A 15665-nucleotide genomic window follows, 5' to 3' on the forward strand; every position below is an offset into this window, starting at 1 on the left:
CGGAAGGTCGGTGGTTCTACCCAGGTGCCCGCTCGTGATGAAATAGTGCACGGAGGGGCACCTGGGGTCTTCCTCCACCATTAAAGCTGGAAAGTCGCCATATGACCTAAAATTGTGTCGGTGTGACGTTAAACCCAACAAAATAAAATAAATAAATATTTATGTCTTCCATGGTAAGAAATTTCTACTTTTACTTACTTTTCTAATATATTGTTGTAAAGGCTTCTACTCTGTATCTTCTACATGCATATGCCAATGCATGATTACCTCCCCTGATTTTAATAAAAAATGGATTTATTGCAATAAATATTTATAGGACTCATTTGAAATTTCATTATTGTCATTAGAGACAATCAGGGTAGATAACTATGGACTGATTGGATGTCAAATAACTTCCTTTTGTTTCAAATTAAAATGGGTATATCTCAGTAACCAATAAAGATACTGATTTGAAATGTCATTTATGCCTTCAGATGGACTCGGACAATCAGGGTAGATAACTTTTGACTGAATTTATACAAATTACCTCCCTTTATTTTATGTAAATGAATATGCCTCAGCAGCATCTAATGAGATTGGTTTTAAATGTTATTTAAGTCTTCCAGGGTAAGGAATAGTCATGCTAGTATAAAAATACAGCATTTGAGCCCAGGACCCTAAAACTTGATGTGGAGATTGGCCCAGACTAGTATGTGACCCATAGATCAAAAGTGACTGTTACAAGAAAATATTTATCCTGATGATATTTAATGTGTATGCCTATGTGATCTATGTCAAAACTTGATCTTATCATTAAGAGCAATGGTACTCAGGTGAGTGATATAGGGCCATCATGGCCCCCTTGTTTTTTTTTTTAGGATTTATTTCCTTTTGTTGTTACTATATATAACTTATATGGTAACTTTTTTTATAATCGACCAAAAAATTCCATATGAAAACAACTGTAGGTTTTTATATATGCAAATTTTAATCCAACATACTGTATATATCAGTGTGTACATTATTTTGTAAACACGGGTTTTTCTTGCCCTATTACCCTCCAAGAATTTGCCAAATTTCAGGGTTGGAACAGACCTTTGCAAAAACTGCTTAGAAATTCAGAAAAACATTGTCTTGTGTTTATAGCCCACTATCTTGGCTTGAGCCTCGTAAAAGAATTATTCAAATATGTGAAAAAATGAAATACTTATGGTGTTTTTAAGTTCTGAATCTTCAGATTTGTTTATTAATTTTCTTGCCGTAATACCCGAAAATGACGTCACAAACCACGTGGTATGTACACACTGTATATAGTACAATATTGTTATATATCATTGACAGATATCAGTTCATTGTGTTATACTGCAGTAGAGAAAATTAGGTGCATTCCAGAAGGGGACTTTGTATTGCATGGCAATACTTCATTCACTTGTTCTTGCTGGCCAACATCAAATCCCTTTATGTCAAAGGCATTAACTACTGAATGGAAGTAATATCAGTGGAATTGTTATTCTGGCTGGCAACATCCATTCCTGTTATGTTAAAGGTATCCACTACTGAATATAAGTAATAACAGTGGTATTGTTATTCTGTCTGGTCAACATCAAATCCCTTTATGTTAAAGGCATTAACTACAGAATGTAAGTAAAATCAGTAGAATTGTTATTCTGGCTGGCCAACATCAAATCCCTTTATGTTAAAGGCATTAACTACAGAATGTAAGTAAGATCAGTGGAATTGTTATTCTGGCTGGCCAACATCAAATCCCTTTATGTTAAAGGCATTAACTACAGAATGTAAGTAAAATCAGTGGAATTGTTATTCTGGCTGGCCAACATCAAATCCCTTTATGTTAAAGGCATTAACTACAGAATATAAGTAAAATCAGTGGAATTGTTATTCTGGCTGGCCAACATCAAATCCCTTTATGTTAAAGGCATTAACTACAGAATGTAAGTAAAATCAGTGGAATTGTTATTCTGACTGGCCAACATCAAATCCCTTTATGTTAAAGGCATTAACTACAGAATGTAAGTAAAATCAGTGGAATTGTTATTCTGACTGGCCAACATCAAATCCCTTTATGTTAAAGACATTAACTACTGAATGTAAGTAAAATCAGTGGAATTGTTATTCTGACTGGCCAACATCAAATCCCTTTATGTTAAAGACATTAACTACTGAATGTAAGTAAAATCAGTGGAATTGTTATTCTGACTGGCCAACATCAAATTCCTTTATGTTAAAGACATTAACTACTGAATGTAAGTAAAATCAGTGGAATTGTTATTCTGCCTGGCCAACATCACATCCCATTATGTTAAAGGCATTAACTACTGAATGTAAATAAGATCAGTGGAATTGTTATTCTGTCTGGCCAACATCAGATCCCTTTATGTTAAAGGCATTAACTACTGAATGTAAGTAAGATCAGCGGAATTGTTATTCTGACTGGCCAACATCAAATCCCTTTATGTTAAAGGCATTAACTACTGAATGTAAGTAAGATCAGCGGAATTGTTATTCTGACTGGCCAACATCAAATCCCATTATGTTAAAGGCATTAACTACTGAATGTAAGTAAGAGCAGCGGAATTGTTATTCTGTCTGGCCAACATCAAATCCCATTATGTTAAAGGCATTAACTACAGAATGTAAGTAAGAGCAGTGACATTGTTATTCTGTCTGGCCAACATCAAATTCCTTTATGTTAAAGGCATTAACTACTGAATGTAAGTAAGAGCAGTGACATTGTTATTCTGTCTGGCCAACATCAAATTCCTTTATGTTAAAGGCATTAACTACTGAATGTAAGTAATAGCAGTGGAATTGTTATTCTGTCTGGAAAACATCAAATCCCTTTATGTTAAAGGCATAAACTACTGAATGTAAGTAAGAGCAGTGACATTGTTATTCTGTCTGGCCAACATCAAATCCCTTAATGTTAAAGGCATTAACTACTGAATATAAGTAAGATCAGCAGAATTGTTATTCTTGCTTGCCAAGATCAAATCCCTTTATGTTAATAACAGTGGTATTGTTATACCCCCACCAAACATGTTTGGGGGTGTATATAAGAGGCAGTTTTGTCGTGTCGTGTCCCGTCGCATCGCGTCGTGAAATCTATTATGGATTTGATTCAAACTTAAAATAGTTGTTCCACTTTATCACCCACATCATGTGACACAAGGTGCATAACTCTGACACCAACTTTTCATGAATTATGCCCCTTTCAATTAGAATCTAAGGTTAATTTTGATGCATTTTCACTATATCTCAGTTATTTCTAAATGGATTTGATTCAAACTTAAAATAGGTGTTCCACCTTGTCACCCACATCATGTGACACAAGATACATAACTCTGACACCAACTTTTCATGAATTATGCTCCCTTTTACTTAGAAAATAAGGTCAATTTTGATGCATTTTCACTATATCTCAGTTATTTCTAAATGGATTTGATTCAAACTTAAAATAAATGTTCCACCTTGTCACCCACATCATGTGACCCAAGGTGCATAACTCTGACACCAACTTTTCATGAATTATACCCCTTTTTACTTAGAATTATGTCTCCCACCACACAGTGGTGTGTGAGACATATTGATTTACTCCAGTCTGTGTGTGTGTGTGTGTCTGTCACAAAGCTTGTCCGCACTCTAAAGTCGAACATTTCTCATCCGATCTTCACCAAACTTGAACAAAATGTGTTTGACCATAAGACCTCGGCCAAGTCTGAAAACTAGCCAAATCGGTCCAGGCATCTTGGAGTCATGGCCCTTGAATTACCAAAATTCGGTCTTTTTACTCTTGTCCACACTCTAATTCAAATATTTTTCATCCAATCTTAACCAAACTTAAACAAAATGTGTTTGACCATGAGACCTCGGCCAAGTTTGATAACTAGCCAAATCGGTCCAGGCATTTTGGAGTTATGGCCCTTGAATTATCGAAAAATCGGCCTTTTTACTCTTGTCCGCACTCTAAGTCCAACATTTCACATCCGATCTTCACCAAACTTTAACAAAATGTGTTTGACCATGAGACCTCAGCCAAGTTCGATAACTAGCCAAATCGGTCCAGGCATTTTAGAGTTACGGCCCTTGAATTACCGGAAAAATCCGTCTGTTTACCCTTGTCCGCTCTCTAAGTCGAACATTTCTCATCCGATCTTCACCAAACTTGAACAAAATGTGTTTGGCCATAAGACCTTACCCAGGTTCCATAACTAGCCAAATCCGCCCAGGCACTTTTGATTTATGGCCCTTGAATTACTGATTGGATCCACTCATCCAGACCATCTAACTGGATCCACTCGTCTAAAACATCTAGAGAAACTAACATTTTTCATAGGGGCAGTTGTGGGAGACATGCGCTTTTCTCAAAAGCATCTCTAGTTTAAGGTTAATTCGGATGCATTTTCACTATATCTCAATAATTACTAAATGGAATTGATTCAAACTTAAAATGGATGTTCCACCTCATCACCCACATCATGTGACACAAGGTGCATAACTCTGACACCAATTTTTCATGAATTTTGCCCCCTTTTACTTAGAAATTAAGGTTAATTTTGATGCATTTTCACTATATATCATTCTGATTGGCTTAGAGCCAAAGGGAAGTAACCTTTTTTTTTAAACTTTTGTACTGAGTTGCTTTCCCTTAAATTCCAAGAATTAGTCTATTTTTAGAAATTATACTTTTAGATTTTCAATATTTTGTCGTAGTCCGTCAACATTTGCCTTGTGAACACTCTAGAGGCCACATTTGTGACCAAATCTTTATGAAACTTGGTCAGAATGTTAGTCTTGATCATGTCTAGGTCAAGATTGAAACTGTTTTATGTGAGATCAAAAACTAGGTCAGTAGGTCAGATCAAAGGAAAAGCTTGTGAACACTCTAGAGACCACATTTTTATGCCCCCACTTTGCGGGGGGCATATAGATTTGCTCTTGTCTGTCCGTCCTTCCGTCCTTCCGTCCGTCCGTCCGTCCGTCCGTCCATCCTTCCGAAAATGTTGTGTCGGGCGAAGCTCTGAAAGTATTTGACGTAGAGTCACAGAACTTTACAGGAATGTTGGTCAGCATGTGTAGTTGTGCACCTGGGGTTTCGTGTCCGGATTCATTCAGTCTTGTAGAAGTTATGGCCCCTGACTTTGTAAAAATTGGTCATTTTAATGTTGTGTCGTGCCTAGCTCCAAAAGTATATGACCTAGAGTCACAAAACTTTACAGGCATGTTGGTCAGCATATGTAGTTGTGCACCTGGGGTTTCGTGTCCGGATTAATCCAGACATGTAGGAGTTATGGCCCCTGACTTAGTAAAAAATTGGTCATTTTAATGTTGTGTCGCGCATAGGTCCAAAAGTATTTGACCTAGAATCACCAAAGTTTACAGGAATGTTGGTCAGCATGTGTAGTTGTGCACCTGGGGTTTCGCGTCCGGATTCATTCAGTCATGTAGCAGTTATGGCCCCTGACTTTGTAAAAATTGGTCATTTTAATGTTGTGTCGTGCCTAGCTCCAAAAGTATATGACCTAGAGTCACAAAACTTTACAGGCATGTTGGTCAGCATGTGTAGTTGTGCACCTGGGGTTTCGCGTCCGGATTCATCCAGTCATGTAGGAGTTATGGCCCCTGACTTAGTAAAAAATTGGTCATTTTAATGTTGTGTCGCGCATAGCCCCAAAAGTATTTGACCTAGAATCACCAAAGTTTACAGGAATGTTGGTCAGCATGTGTAGTTGTGCACCTGGGGTTTCGCATCCGGATTCATTCAGTATTGTAGGAGTTCTGGCCCCTGACTAATGTCATGTAGTGGGGGCATCTGTGTCCCATGGACACATTTCTAGTTGATCCAATCTTTATGAAACTTAAACAAAATGTTAGTCTTGATGATCTCTAGGTCAGTTTCGAAACTGGGTCATATGGGTTCAAAAACTAGGTCAGTAGGTCAGATCAAAGGAAACGCTTGTGAACACTCTAGAGACCACATTTTTGACCCAATCTTTATGAAACTTGGTCAGAATGTTAGTCTTGATGATTTCTAGGTCAGGTTTGAAACTGGGTCATGTGGGGTCAAAAACTAGGTCAGTAGGTCAGATCAATGCAAAAGCTTGCAAACACTATAGGGACCACATTTTTTACCCAATCTTAATGAAACTTAGTCAGAATGTTAGTCTTGATGATCTCTAGGTCAAATTCAAAATTGGGTCATGTGGGGTCAAAAACTAGGTCAGTAGGTCAGATCAAAGGAAAAGCTTGTGAACACTCTAGAGACCACATTTTTGGCCTAATCTTTATGAAACTTGGTCAGAGCGTTTGCCTTGATGATCTCTAGGTCAAGTTTGAAACTGGGTTATGTGGGATCAAAAACTAGGTCAGTACATTAGATCAAAGAAATAGCTTGTGAACACTCTAGAAACCACATTTGTGACCCAATCTTTATGAAACTTGATCAGTATGATAGTACTGATGATCTCTAGGTCAAGTTTGAATCTGGGTCATGTTGGGTTTAAAACATGGTCAGTAGGTCAGATCAGTGGAAAAGCTTGTGAACACCCTAGAGGCCACAGTTGTGACCCAATATTTATGAACCTTGGTCAAAAAGTTTGGCTTGATGATTTCTAGGTCAAGTTTGAATCTGGGTCATGTGGGGTCAAAAACTAGGTCACCTGGTCAAATCAAAGGAAAAGCTTGTGAACACTTTAGATACCATATTTATGACTCAATCTTTATGAAACTGGGTCAGAATGTTTGTCTTAATCATTTCTAGGTCAAGTTTGAATCTGGGTCATGTGGGGTCAAAAAGTAGGTCACTAGGCTAGATCAAAAAAAATCTTTTCAACACTCTAGAGAACACAATTTAAGTTTGAAATTCATGAGAATTAGTCAGAATGTTTGTTTTGATAATCTATAGGTCAAGTTCGAATCTGGGTCATGTGGGGTCAAAAACTAGGTCACTGGTCAAATCAAAGGAAAAGCTTGTGAACACTCTAGAGGCCACAGTTGTAACCAAATCTTTATGAAATTTAGTCAGAATGTTTGTCTTGATGATCTTTAGGTCAAGTTCAACTCTTGGTCATGTGGGGTCAAAAACTAGGTCAGTAGGCTGGATCAACTCTGGTGAGTGATGTATAGGGCCATCATGGCCCTCTTGTTTATTATTAGTCCTATGTAAAAAGTAAAGACATTTTTCTGTGGTAACATGTGTCAGTAAGACACCTTTTTTGTATTCATTTTTAGTGTATCTCTAATATTAGAGATTTTTATATTTTCCTCATCCCTCATCCTGGGCACATAAACTAGTATTACTTGCATGTGCCGCGGAAGCCCAGGATGAGAACTCCAAAGACGAGTAAAAATTTTTTTTTAAGTTTTATGGTTTTTTTTACGTTTTATATTATTCTAAGTATTTTTAAAATTTCTTATGGTTGCCATTTTGCTGTGACAAGACTGTATGGTGGGAGTATAAGTCACTCCTGTGACAGTTCTAGTTATTCTGGCTGGCCAACATCAAATCCCTTTATGTTAAAGGCATTAACTACTGAATGTAAATAAGAGCAGTGGAATTATTATTCTGGCTGGCCAACATGAAATCCCGTTATGTTAAAGGCATTAACTACAGAATGTAAGTAAGATCAGTGGAATTGTTATTCTGGCTGGCCAACATCAAATCCCTTTATGTTAAAGGCATTAACTACAGAATATAAGTAAAATCAGTGGAATTGTTATTCTGGCTGGCCAACATGAAATCCCGTTATGTTAAAGGCATTAACTGCTGAATATTAGTAATTACTTTGGAATTGTTATTCTGTCTGGCCAACAAAAAAAAACCCTTTATGTTAAAGGCATTAACTACTGAATGTAAGTAAGATCAGTGGAACTGTTATTCTGGCTGGCCAGCATCAAATCCCTTTATGTTAAAGGCATTAACTACAGAATATAAGTAATATCAGTGGAATTGTTATTCTGGCTGGCCAACATCAAATCCCTTTATGTTAAAGGCATTAACTACGAAATGTAAGTAAGATCAGTGGTATTATTATTCTGGCTGGCCAACATGAAATCCCTTTATGTTAAAGGCATTAACTACTAAATGTAAGTAAGATCAGTAGTATTTTTATTCTGACTGGTCAACATAAAATCCTGATATGTTAAAGGCATTAACTGATGAATGTAAGTAAGATCAGCAGAATTGTTATTCTTTCTTGCCAAGATCAAATCCCTTTATGTTAAAGGAATTAACTACTGAATGTATGTAATAACAGTGGTTTTGTTATTCTGGCTGGCCAACATGAAATCCCTTTCTGTTAAAGGCATTAACTACTGAATGTATGTAAGATCAGTGGTATTGTTTTTTTCGGCTGGTCAACATCCATTCCCGTTATGTTAAAGGCATTAATTGTTGAATGTAAGTAAGATCAGTGGAACTGTTATTCTAGCTGGCCAACATCAAATCCCTTTATGTTAAAGGCATTACCTACTGCATGTAAGTAAGATAAGATCAGTGGAATTGTTATTCTGGCTGGCCAACATGAAATCCCTTTATGTTAAAGGAATTAACTACTGAATGTAAATAAGATCAGTGGAATTGTTATTCTGGCTGGCCAACATGAAATCCCTTTGTGTTAAAGGCATTAACTACTGAATGTAAGTAAGATCAGTGGTATTGTTATTCGGCTGGTCAACATCCATTCCCGTTATGTTAAAGGCATTAATTGTTGAATATAAGTAAGATCAGTGGAACTGTTATTCTGGCTGGCCATCATCAAATCCCTTTATGTTAAAGGCATTACCTACTGCATGTAAGTAAGATAAGATCAGTGGAATTGTTATTCTGGCTGGCCAACATGAAATCCCTTTATGTTAAAGGCATTAACTACTGAATGTAAGTAAGATCAGTGGTATTGTTATTCAGCTGGTCAACATCCATTCCCGTTATGTTAAAGGCATTACTTGTTGAATGTAAGTAAGATCAGTGGAACTGTTATTCTGGCTGGCCAACATCAACTCCCTTTATGTTAAAGGCATTAACTACAGAATGTAAGTAAGATCAGCGGAATTGTTAGTCTGTCTGGCCAACATGAAATCCCTTTATGTTAAAGGCATTAACTGCTAAATACCAGTAAGATCAGTGGTATTGTTATTCTGGCTGGCCAACAGCAAATCCCTTTATGTTAAAGGCATTAACTACTGAATGTAAGTAAGATAAGATCAGTGGAATTGTTATTCTGGCTGGCCAACATGAAATCCCTTTATGTTAAAGGCATTAACTACTGAATGTAAGTAAGATCAGTGGTATTGTTATTCAGCTGGTCAACATCCATTCCCGTTATGTTAAAGGCATTAATTGTTGAATGTAAGTAAGATCAGTGGAACTGTTATTCTGGCTGGCCAACATCAAATCCCTTTATGTTAAAGGCATTAACTACAGAATGTAAGTAAGATCAGCGGAATTGTTAGTCTGTCTGGCCAACATGAAATCCCTTTATGTTAAAGGCATTAACTACTGAATATAAGTAATAACAGTGGTATTGTTATTCTGTCTGGCCATCATCAAATCCATTATGTTAAAGGCATTAGTAAAATCAGTGGAATTGTTATCCTGTCTGGCCAGCATCAAATCCCTTTATGTTAAAGGCATTAACTACAGAATATAAGTAATAACAGTGGATTTGTTGTTCTGGCAACCATTTATGCTAAAGACATTAACTACTGAATGTAAGTTACGGACAGCTCTTGTGTTAAAGGCTTTAACTACTTTTACTACTACACAAGGGCTAAAAATAGAAAAATCTTCCAACACGTCTCCTCCTAAACCAGTGGCTGGATTTTGAATTAATTTCATAGAGGTTTTCCTTTGTTGAACCTCTAATACAATTGTTAAAGCCATCTAAATTTGTGTAAAAGACATAGCTGCTTGTGGGTTAGAGCTGCTTGTGGGTTGATCATCCCTATATTGCTCTATGAAAAACTTCTCCTTTGAATATGGAAGCCATTTTTAAAAAACTAATTTAAAAGAAAGGTTTGAGCTTAGACATTCAGATAAGTGATTTAGGGCCATCATGTCCCTCTTGTTATCATAAATGCTTTATTGATTTTTTTCAGCATATGGCTTCTATGTAGTTGAGCATCCTGACTTAGCCTTTGACACTAAATCAAGCTATTCTTTAACAGTAACATGTGTAGAGAATAATAATGTTGCAACAACAGCTACTGTGACAGCCACTATACAAGTTGATGTGACAGAGAATCAACCACCTACTATGACAAATCTTGATGGTAGGCAATTTTATTTGTAAATTGAATGATTTAGAAATAACATTGTAATATTATTAATAAATAGTTTACCTTATTAGTCCCCAACTGGTATCAAGACCAATGTCAGAGACTGTAGGATTGCATTTTCCATTCTTCTGTCACTCCATCAGTCAGTCCATCAACATTTCTGAGTTTGGTCTATCACTCTGCCATCCACCATTCGGCAAAAATGTTCCGCATAATGAGATGACCTGTCTTAGACTATACTTTGATCTCTACCTCAAAGGTTAAGGTCAACACAGATGCCAAAGGTTAGCAGTGTCTGTTTAGTGTTGGCTGCCATCAAGGCATTTTATCAGTTTCACAATTGTTCCCCATAGCAACATGATGTGCTGCATGCAAGACCCAGAACACTTAAAGCTCAATGTTCGAGGTCACACTACGTGCAAGACCAAGAACACTTAATGCTCAGTGTTCGAGGTCACACTACGTGCAAGACCCAGAACACTTAAAGCTCAATGTTCGAGGTCACACTACTTGCAAGACGCAGAACACTTAATGCTCAGTGTTCGAGGTCACACTACGTGCAAGACCCAGAACACTTAATGCTCAATGTTCGAGGTCACACTACGTGCAAGACCCAGAACACTTAATGCTCAGTGTTCGAGGTCACACTACGTGCAAGACCCAGAACACTTAAAGCTCAATGTTCGAGGTCACACTACAAGACCCAGAACACTTAAAGCTCAATGTTCGAGGTCACACTACGTGCAAGACCCAGAACACTTAATGCTCAATGTTCGAGGTCACACTACGTGCAAGACCCAGAACACTTAATGCTCAATGTTCTAGGTCACACTACGTGCAAGACCCAGAACACTTAATGCTCAATGTTCGAGGTCACACTACGTGCAAGACCCAGAACACTTAATGCTCAATGTTCGAGGTCACACTACGTGCAAGACCCAGAACACTTAAAGCTCAATGTTCGAGGTCACACTACATGCAAGACCCAGAACACTTAAAGCTCAATGTTCTAGGTCACACTACATGCAATACCCAGAACACTTAAAGCTCAATGTTCGAGGTCACACTACATGCAAGACCCAGAACACTTAAAGCTCAATGTTCTAGGTCACACTACATGCAATACCCAGAACACTTAAAGCTCAATGTTTGAGGTCACACTACATGCAAGACCCAGAACACTTAAAGCTCAATGTTCTAGGTCACACTACATGCAATACCTAGAACACTTAAAGCTCAGTGTTCTAGGTCACACTACATGCAATACCCAGAACACTTAAAGCTCATTGTTCTAGGTCACACTACATGCAGTACCCAGAACGCTTAAAGCTCAATGTTCGAGGTCACACTACATGCAATACCCAGAACACTTAAAGCTCAATGTTCTAGGTCACACTACATGCAACACCCAGAACGCTTAAAGTTCAATGTTCTAGGTCACACTACATGCAACACCCAGAACACTTAAAGCTCAATGTTTGAGGTCACACTACATGCAACACCCAGAACGCTTAAAGCTCAATGTTCTAGGTCACACTACATGCAACACCCAGAACACTTAAAGCTCAATGTTCTAGGTCACACTACATGCAATACCCAGAACACTTAAAGCTCAATGTTCGAGGTCACACTACATGCAAGACCCAGAACGCTTAACACTCGATGTTCGAGGTCACACTACATGCAAGACCCAGAACAATTAAAGCTCAACGTTCTAGGTCACACTACATGCAAGACCCAGAACACTTAAAGCTCAATGTTCGAGGTCACACTGATGCAATACCCAGAACACTTAAAGGTCAATGTTCAAGGTCACACTACATGCAAGACTCAGAACACTTAAAGCTCAATGTTCGAGGTCACACTTAGAAGTCAAAGATTTCAAGTCATTTTTCTTGTCCAGCTTGTAACTTTTTCATGTGTGCATTGATATTTGAATAACTGGGTATAAATCAACATAACAACCTGATATATATGGACTAAAGTAGGTCTGTTACATGGACCTAGGTAAAAGAAAAAAAACTTGTTGCATTATTTTTCTCTAGAATAACCTGTTTATTGTGATGAAGTTTTTATTACATTTTGGCTCAATCTTCCCGACCATTTAAAAATGAAATGTTAATTGTACTATTTTTTTTTGTATTAAAAATTTCTAATCACTAATAATGATAGATGTTTAAAAGTTCAGGCCTGAAAATTCAAAGACAAGTTTTTTGTAAAGTAACATACTGAATATGGAGTATAATGTTTACACACTGTATAGATCATTGACAGATATCAGATCATATGGTTATGCTGTAGTTGAGATAATCAGTCCCTGAGAGTAGGAGACTGTGTCTGCATGGCAATACTTCCAGTCCCTGAGAGTAGGAGACTGTGTCTGCATGGCAATATTTCCATTCCCTGAGAGTAGGAGACTGTGTCTGTATGGCAATACTTCCAGTCTCTGAGAGTAGGAGACTGTGTCTGCATGGCAATACTTCCAGTCCCTGAGAGTAGGTGACTGTGACTGCATGGCAATACTTCCAGTCCCTGAGAGTAGGAGACTGTGTCTGCATGGCAATACTTCCAGTCCCTGAGAGTAGGAGACTGTGTCTGCATGGCAATACTTCCAGTCCCTGAGAGTAGGAGACTGTGTCTGCATGGCAATACTTCCAGTCCCTGAGAGTAGGAGACTGTGTCTGCATGACAATACTTCATTCAGTTGTTTGAGTTCAGTTTCTAGAGACTGCCATTTGCTAACAATGAGAAAAATCTAATTCAAGTTAGTGCACCCAATAGTAAACATCAGCAATTTATATAATCTCTGATATTTCTGCCTTGTCCAGTTTTTATGGAAAGCCACACTGAAGACTGAAGAATGCCGAATTGGTTGACTTGAATACATAATTACACAGAAATTACTCAGTGTTGTTATAGGTCCACTGTCTAGGGTAATTAAAGCAAAGCAATATTACATATATGAATCTTAAAACTGGACTGTATAATGAGGTTCTGTATATCTTTAAATACATCTGAAGAAAGCAAAAACTGAAGTAAAAATGGTATATCAAATCAAAGGCCAAATATGCCAAAGTGTCAGAATTTGTTTCTTTGTCTTGTCATATTTACATATTTATATGAATTTAACAGCTTCGGTTTCGGTTGATGCAGAGACAGCATTTATGGGAGATTCAGTGTTTGTTGTCACAGCGACGGACCCAGAGAATGAAATTGTTACGTTCAGTATGACTTGTACATCAGGAGGTGTGACAGCAGACGATACGTTTAGAATTCTTGCAAGTAAGATATCATTAGGAGAATCAAACAGATTCACTTCATCCTTAGTAGAGAATCTTAATAAAGTACCATGCCTAGTTCACAAGCCCTTACTACAGAAAGCTTGTCCATATAACTACCATGCCTGGATCACAAGCCCTTATTACAGAAAGGCTTGTCCATATAACTTCTTTTACACTTTTCAAGGGCTCATATCACTAAGAAATGAACTTTTCTATATTTTCAGAACATAAAGTGTTTTGGTCTTTTGAAATTTAACTTCTGTAAAAGTTTTAAAAAGACCTAGCCTTAACATATAGTCTGTCAGTTGTCAATATTTCAAATTAAAAATATTCTTCTTGGAAACTGCTGGCCAGAAATACACCAACCTTGATCTGTTGCACCCTTGCAAGATCTTCTCTCATGTTTGTTCAAATAATTCCACTTGACTGCTTTCAAGGACTACCGATGCTTAATATAGAAAAAACCTTTAAATGACATCTTGTGAACTGCTTGATAGAACTTCATGAAACTTGGAATGTAGCATCCTTGTAAGATCTAAAATGGGGGAACTTGACTCCTTTTAGTGGCCACTACAGTGAAAAATAAAAAAAAAGCCTTCAACAACTTGTTCTCAGGAAATACTTAATGGATCTTCACACCAAACTATGTCTGTAGTAACATTGTGTGGATCTCCCTCAAGTTTGTTCAATTGGTTCTGCTTTATTACTTTAAGCCTTTAAATGACTTCTCATGAAATGTTGGATGGATCCTTACCAAACTTGGTCTGCAGCATCCTTTTATGGACTTCCCTCAGATTTATTCAAATAGGTGTGCTTGGCCTCTTTTAGAGGCGTAAAATAAGAAACAACTTTTCACAAGCCGCTTGATATATTTTCACCAAACTTGGCCTGAAGCATCTTTGTATAGATCTTTTAAGGTAAGCTATTGCACAGGTGTGGGTGATGTTCTGGTGTCCTTCATTTGTAGTTGGCTGTCAACATTTTATCCTCAGAATTACATCTCCTTACTTCTCATGACATGCTCAATGAATCTTCATCGAACTTGGTCTTTAGCATTTTTGCAAGATCATCTCTGGAGTTTGTTCAAACTGGGGAACTTGACCCATTTTAGTGGCCTCTAGAGTCAAAATAGAAAAAAAACTTCTTATGAACCACTTGATGTAGCATTCTTGTGTTGACTTCCCTCTAGTTTTTTAAGTGCTTCTGTGTGACCCCTCTTATGGGCTGCCATGGATAAAAATGGAAGACCTTTTAAACAGCTTTGCACAAACTGCTTGATGTTTCTTCACCAAACTTGGCCTTTGGCACCCTAATACTTCTCTCAGATTTGTGCAAATGGTTCTGTTTAAACCCTTTTTGGAATTGCTAGAACTAAAAATAGAAAAAACAACATTTCTCACGAATGGCTTTATGTCTCTTCACCAAATTTGGTCTGTATTATCCTTGTGTGGTCATCTTTGAAATTTAATAAATAGTTCAAGGTAACCCCATCTTATCTAACATGGGCACGTAGTTCTCATAGTGAGCATTTAGGATTGCTGGATCTCTGCCCGTCTGTCTGTTTGTCCATCTGCTGCCCATAATTTGCTTCAGACAACTTCTTCTCATGAACTGCTTGATGCAATTTCACCAAACTTTGCCTGAAGTATCCTAGCATTGAGCTGTCTTAAATTTGTTCAAAATAGTTCTGACTAATTTAACAACATGGCTGCCAGAGCTGAAAATAATGAAAAACTTTTAAAATGTTCTTGTTCAAAGCTGCAAGACCCATAGCATAGATGTATGGTATGTACAGTAGTGGGAATGCTATATCTGTCACACTAGAAGCAAACAATAAACAAATGATAAGCACTTCATGTATGATAGGTCTGATACCATACAAGATATGCAATGAGGGGTATACAAAATTTTACACATATCATGATAAATATAAATAGTCATGAATATCTCGAAAATTAATCAAAAATTAATTAACCTGTATTTATTTCTCAGTTGAAAATAATCTTTTAAAGGGAAAATTTTTTCCCTTTAAAAAAAAAAAAAAAACTAATAAAAAATTTTCTAAAGGAAGTTGATAAAATTTGAAACTTGTCAATTGTAACCGCCCCTTCT

At 37.2% G+C, this 15665-nt stretch overlaps 1 protein-coding gene across 1 annotated transcript in view; it reads left to right on the top strand.

Annotated features, from left to right (window-relative positions):
* LOC123546990 (fat-like cadherin-related tumor suppressor homolog) overlaps nucleotides 1-15665 on the top strand; it is a 117302-nt gene that overhangs the window by 66176 nt on the left and 35461 nt on the right. The window contains exons 10-11 of the mRNA XM_053551301.1: nucleotides 10093-10266; nucleotides 13405-13554. Coding sequence (XP_053407276.1) covers nucleotides 10093-10266; nucleotides 13405-13554 — 324 coding nt within the window. The remainder of the gene's footprint in view (nucleotides 1-10092; nucleotides 10267-13404; nucleotides 13555-15665) is intronic.

This window comes from Mercenaria mercenaria, chromosome 9 (assembly GCF_021730395.1).
Source record: "Mercenaria mercenaria strain notata chromosome 9, MADL_Memer_1, whole genome shotgun sequence".
NCBI lineage: Eukaryota > Metazoa > Mollusca > Bivalvia > Venerida > Veneridae > Mercenaria > Mercenaria mercenaria.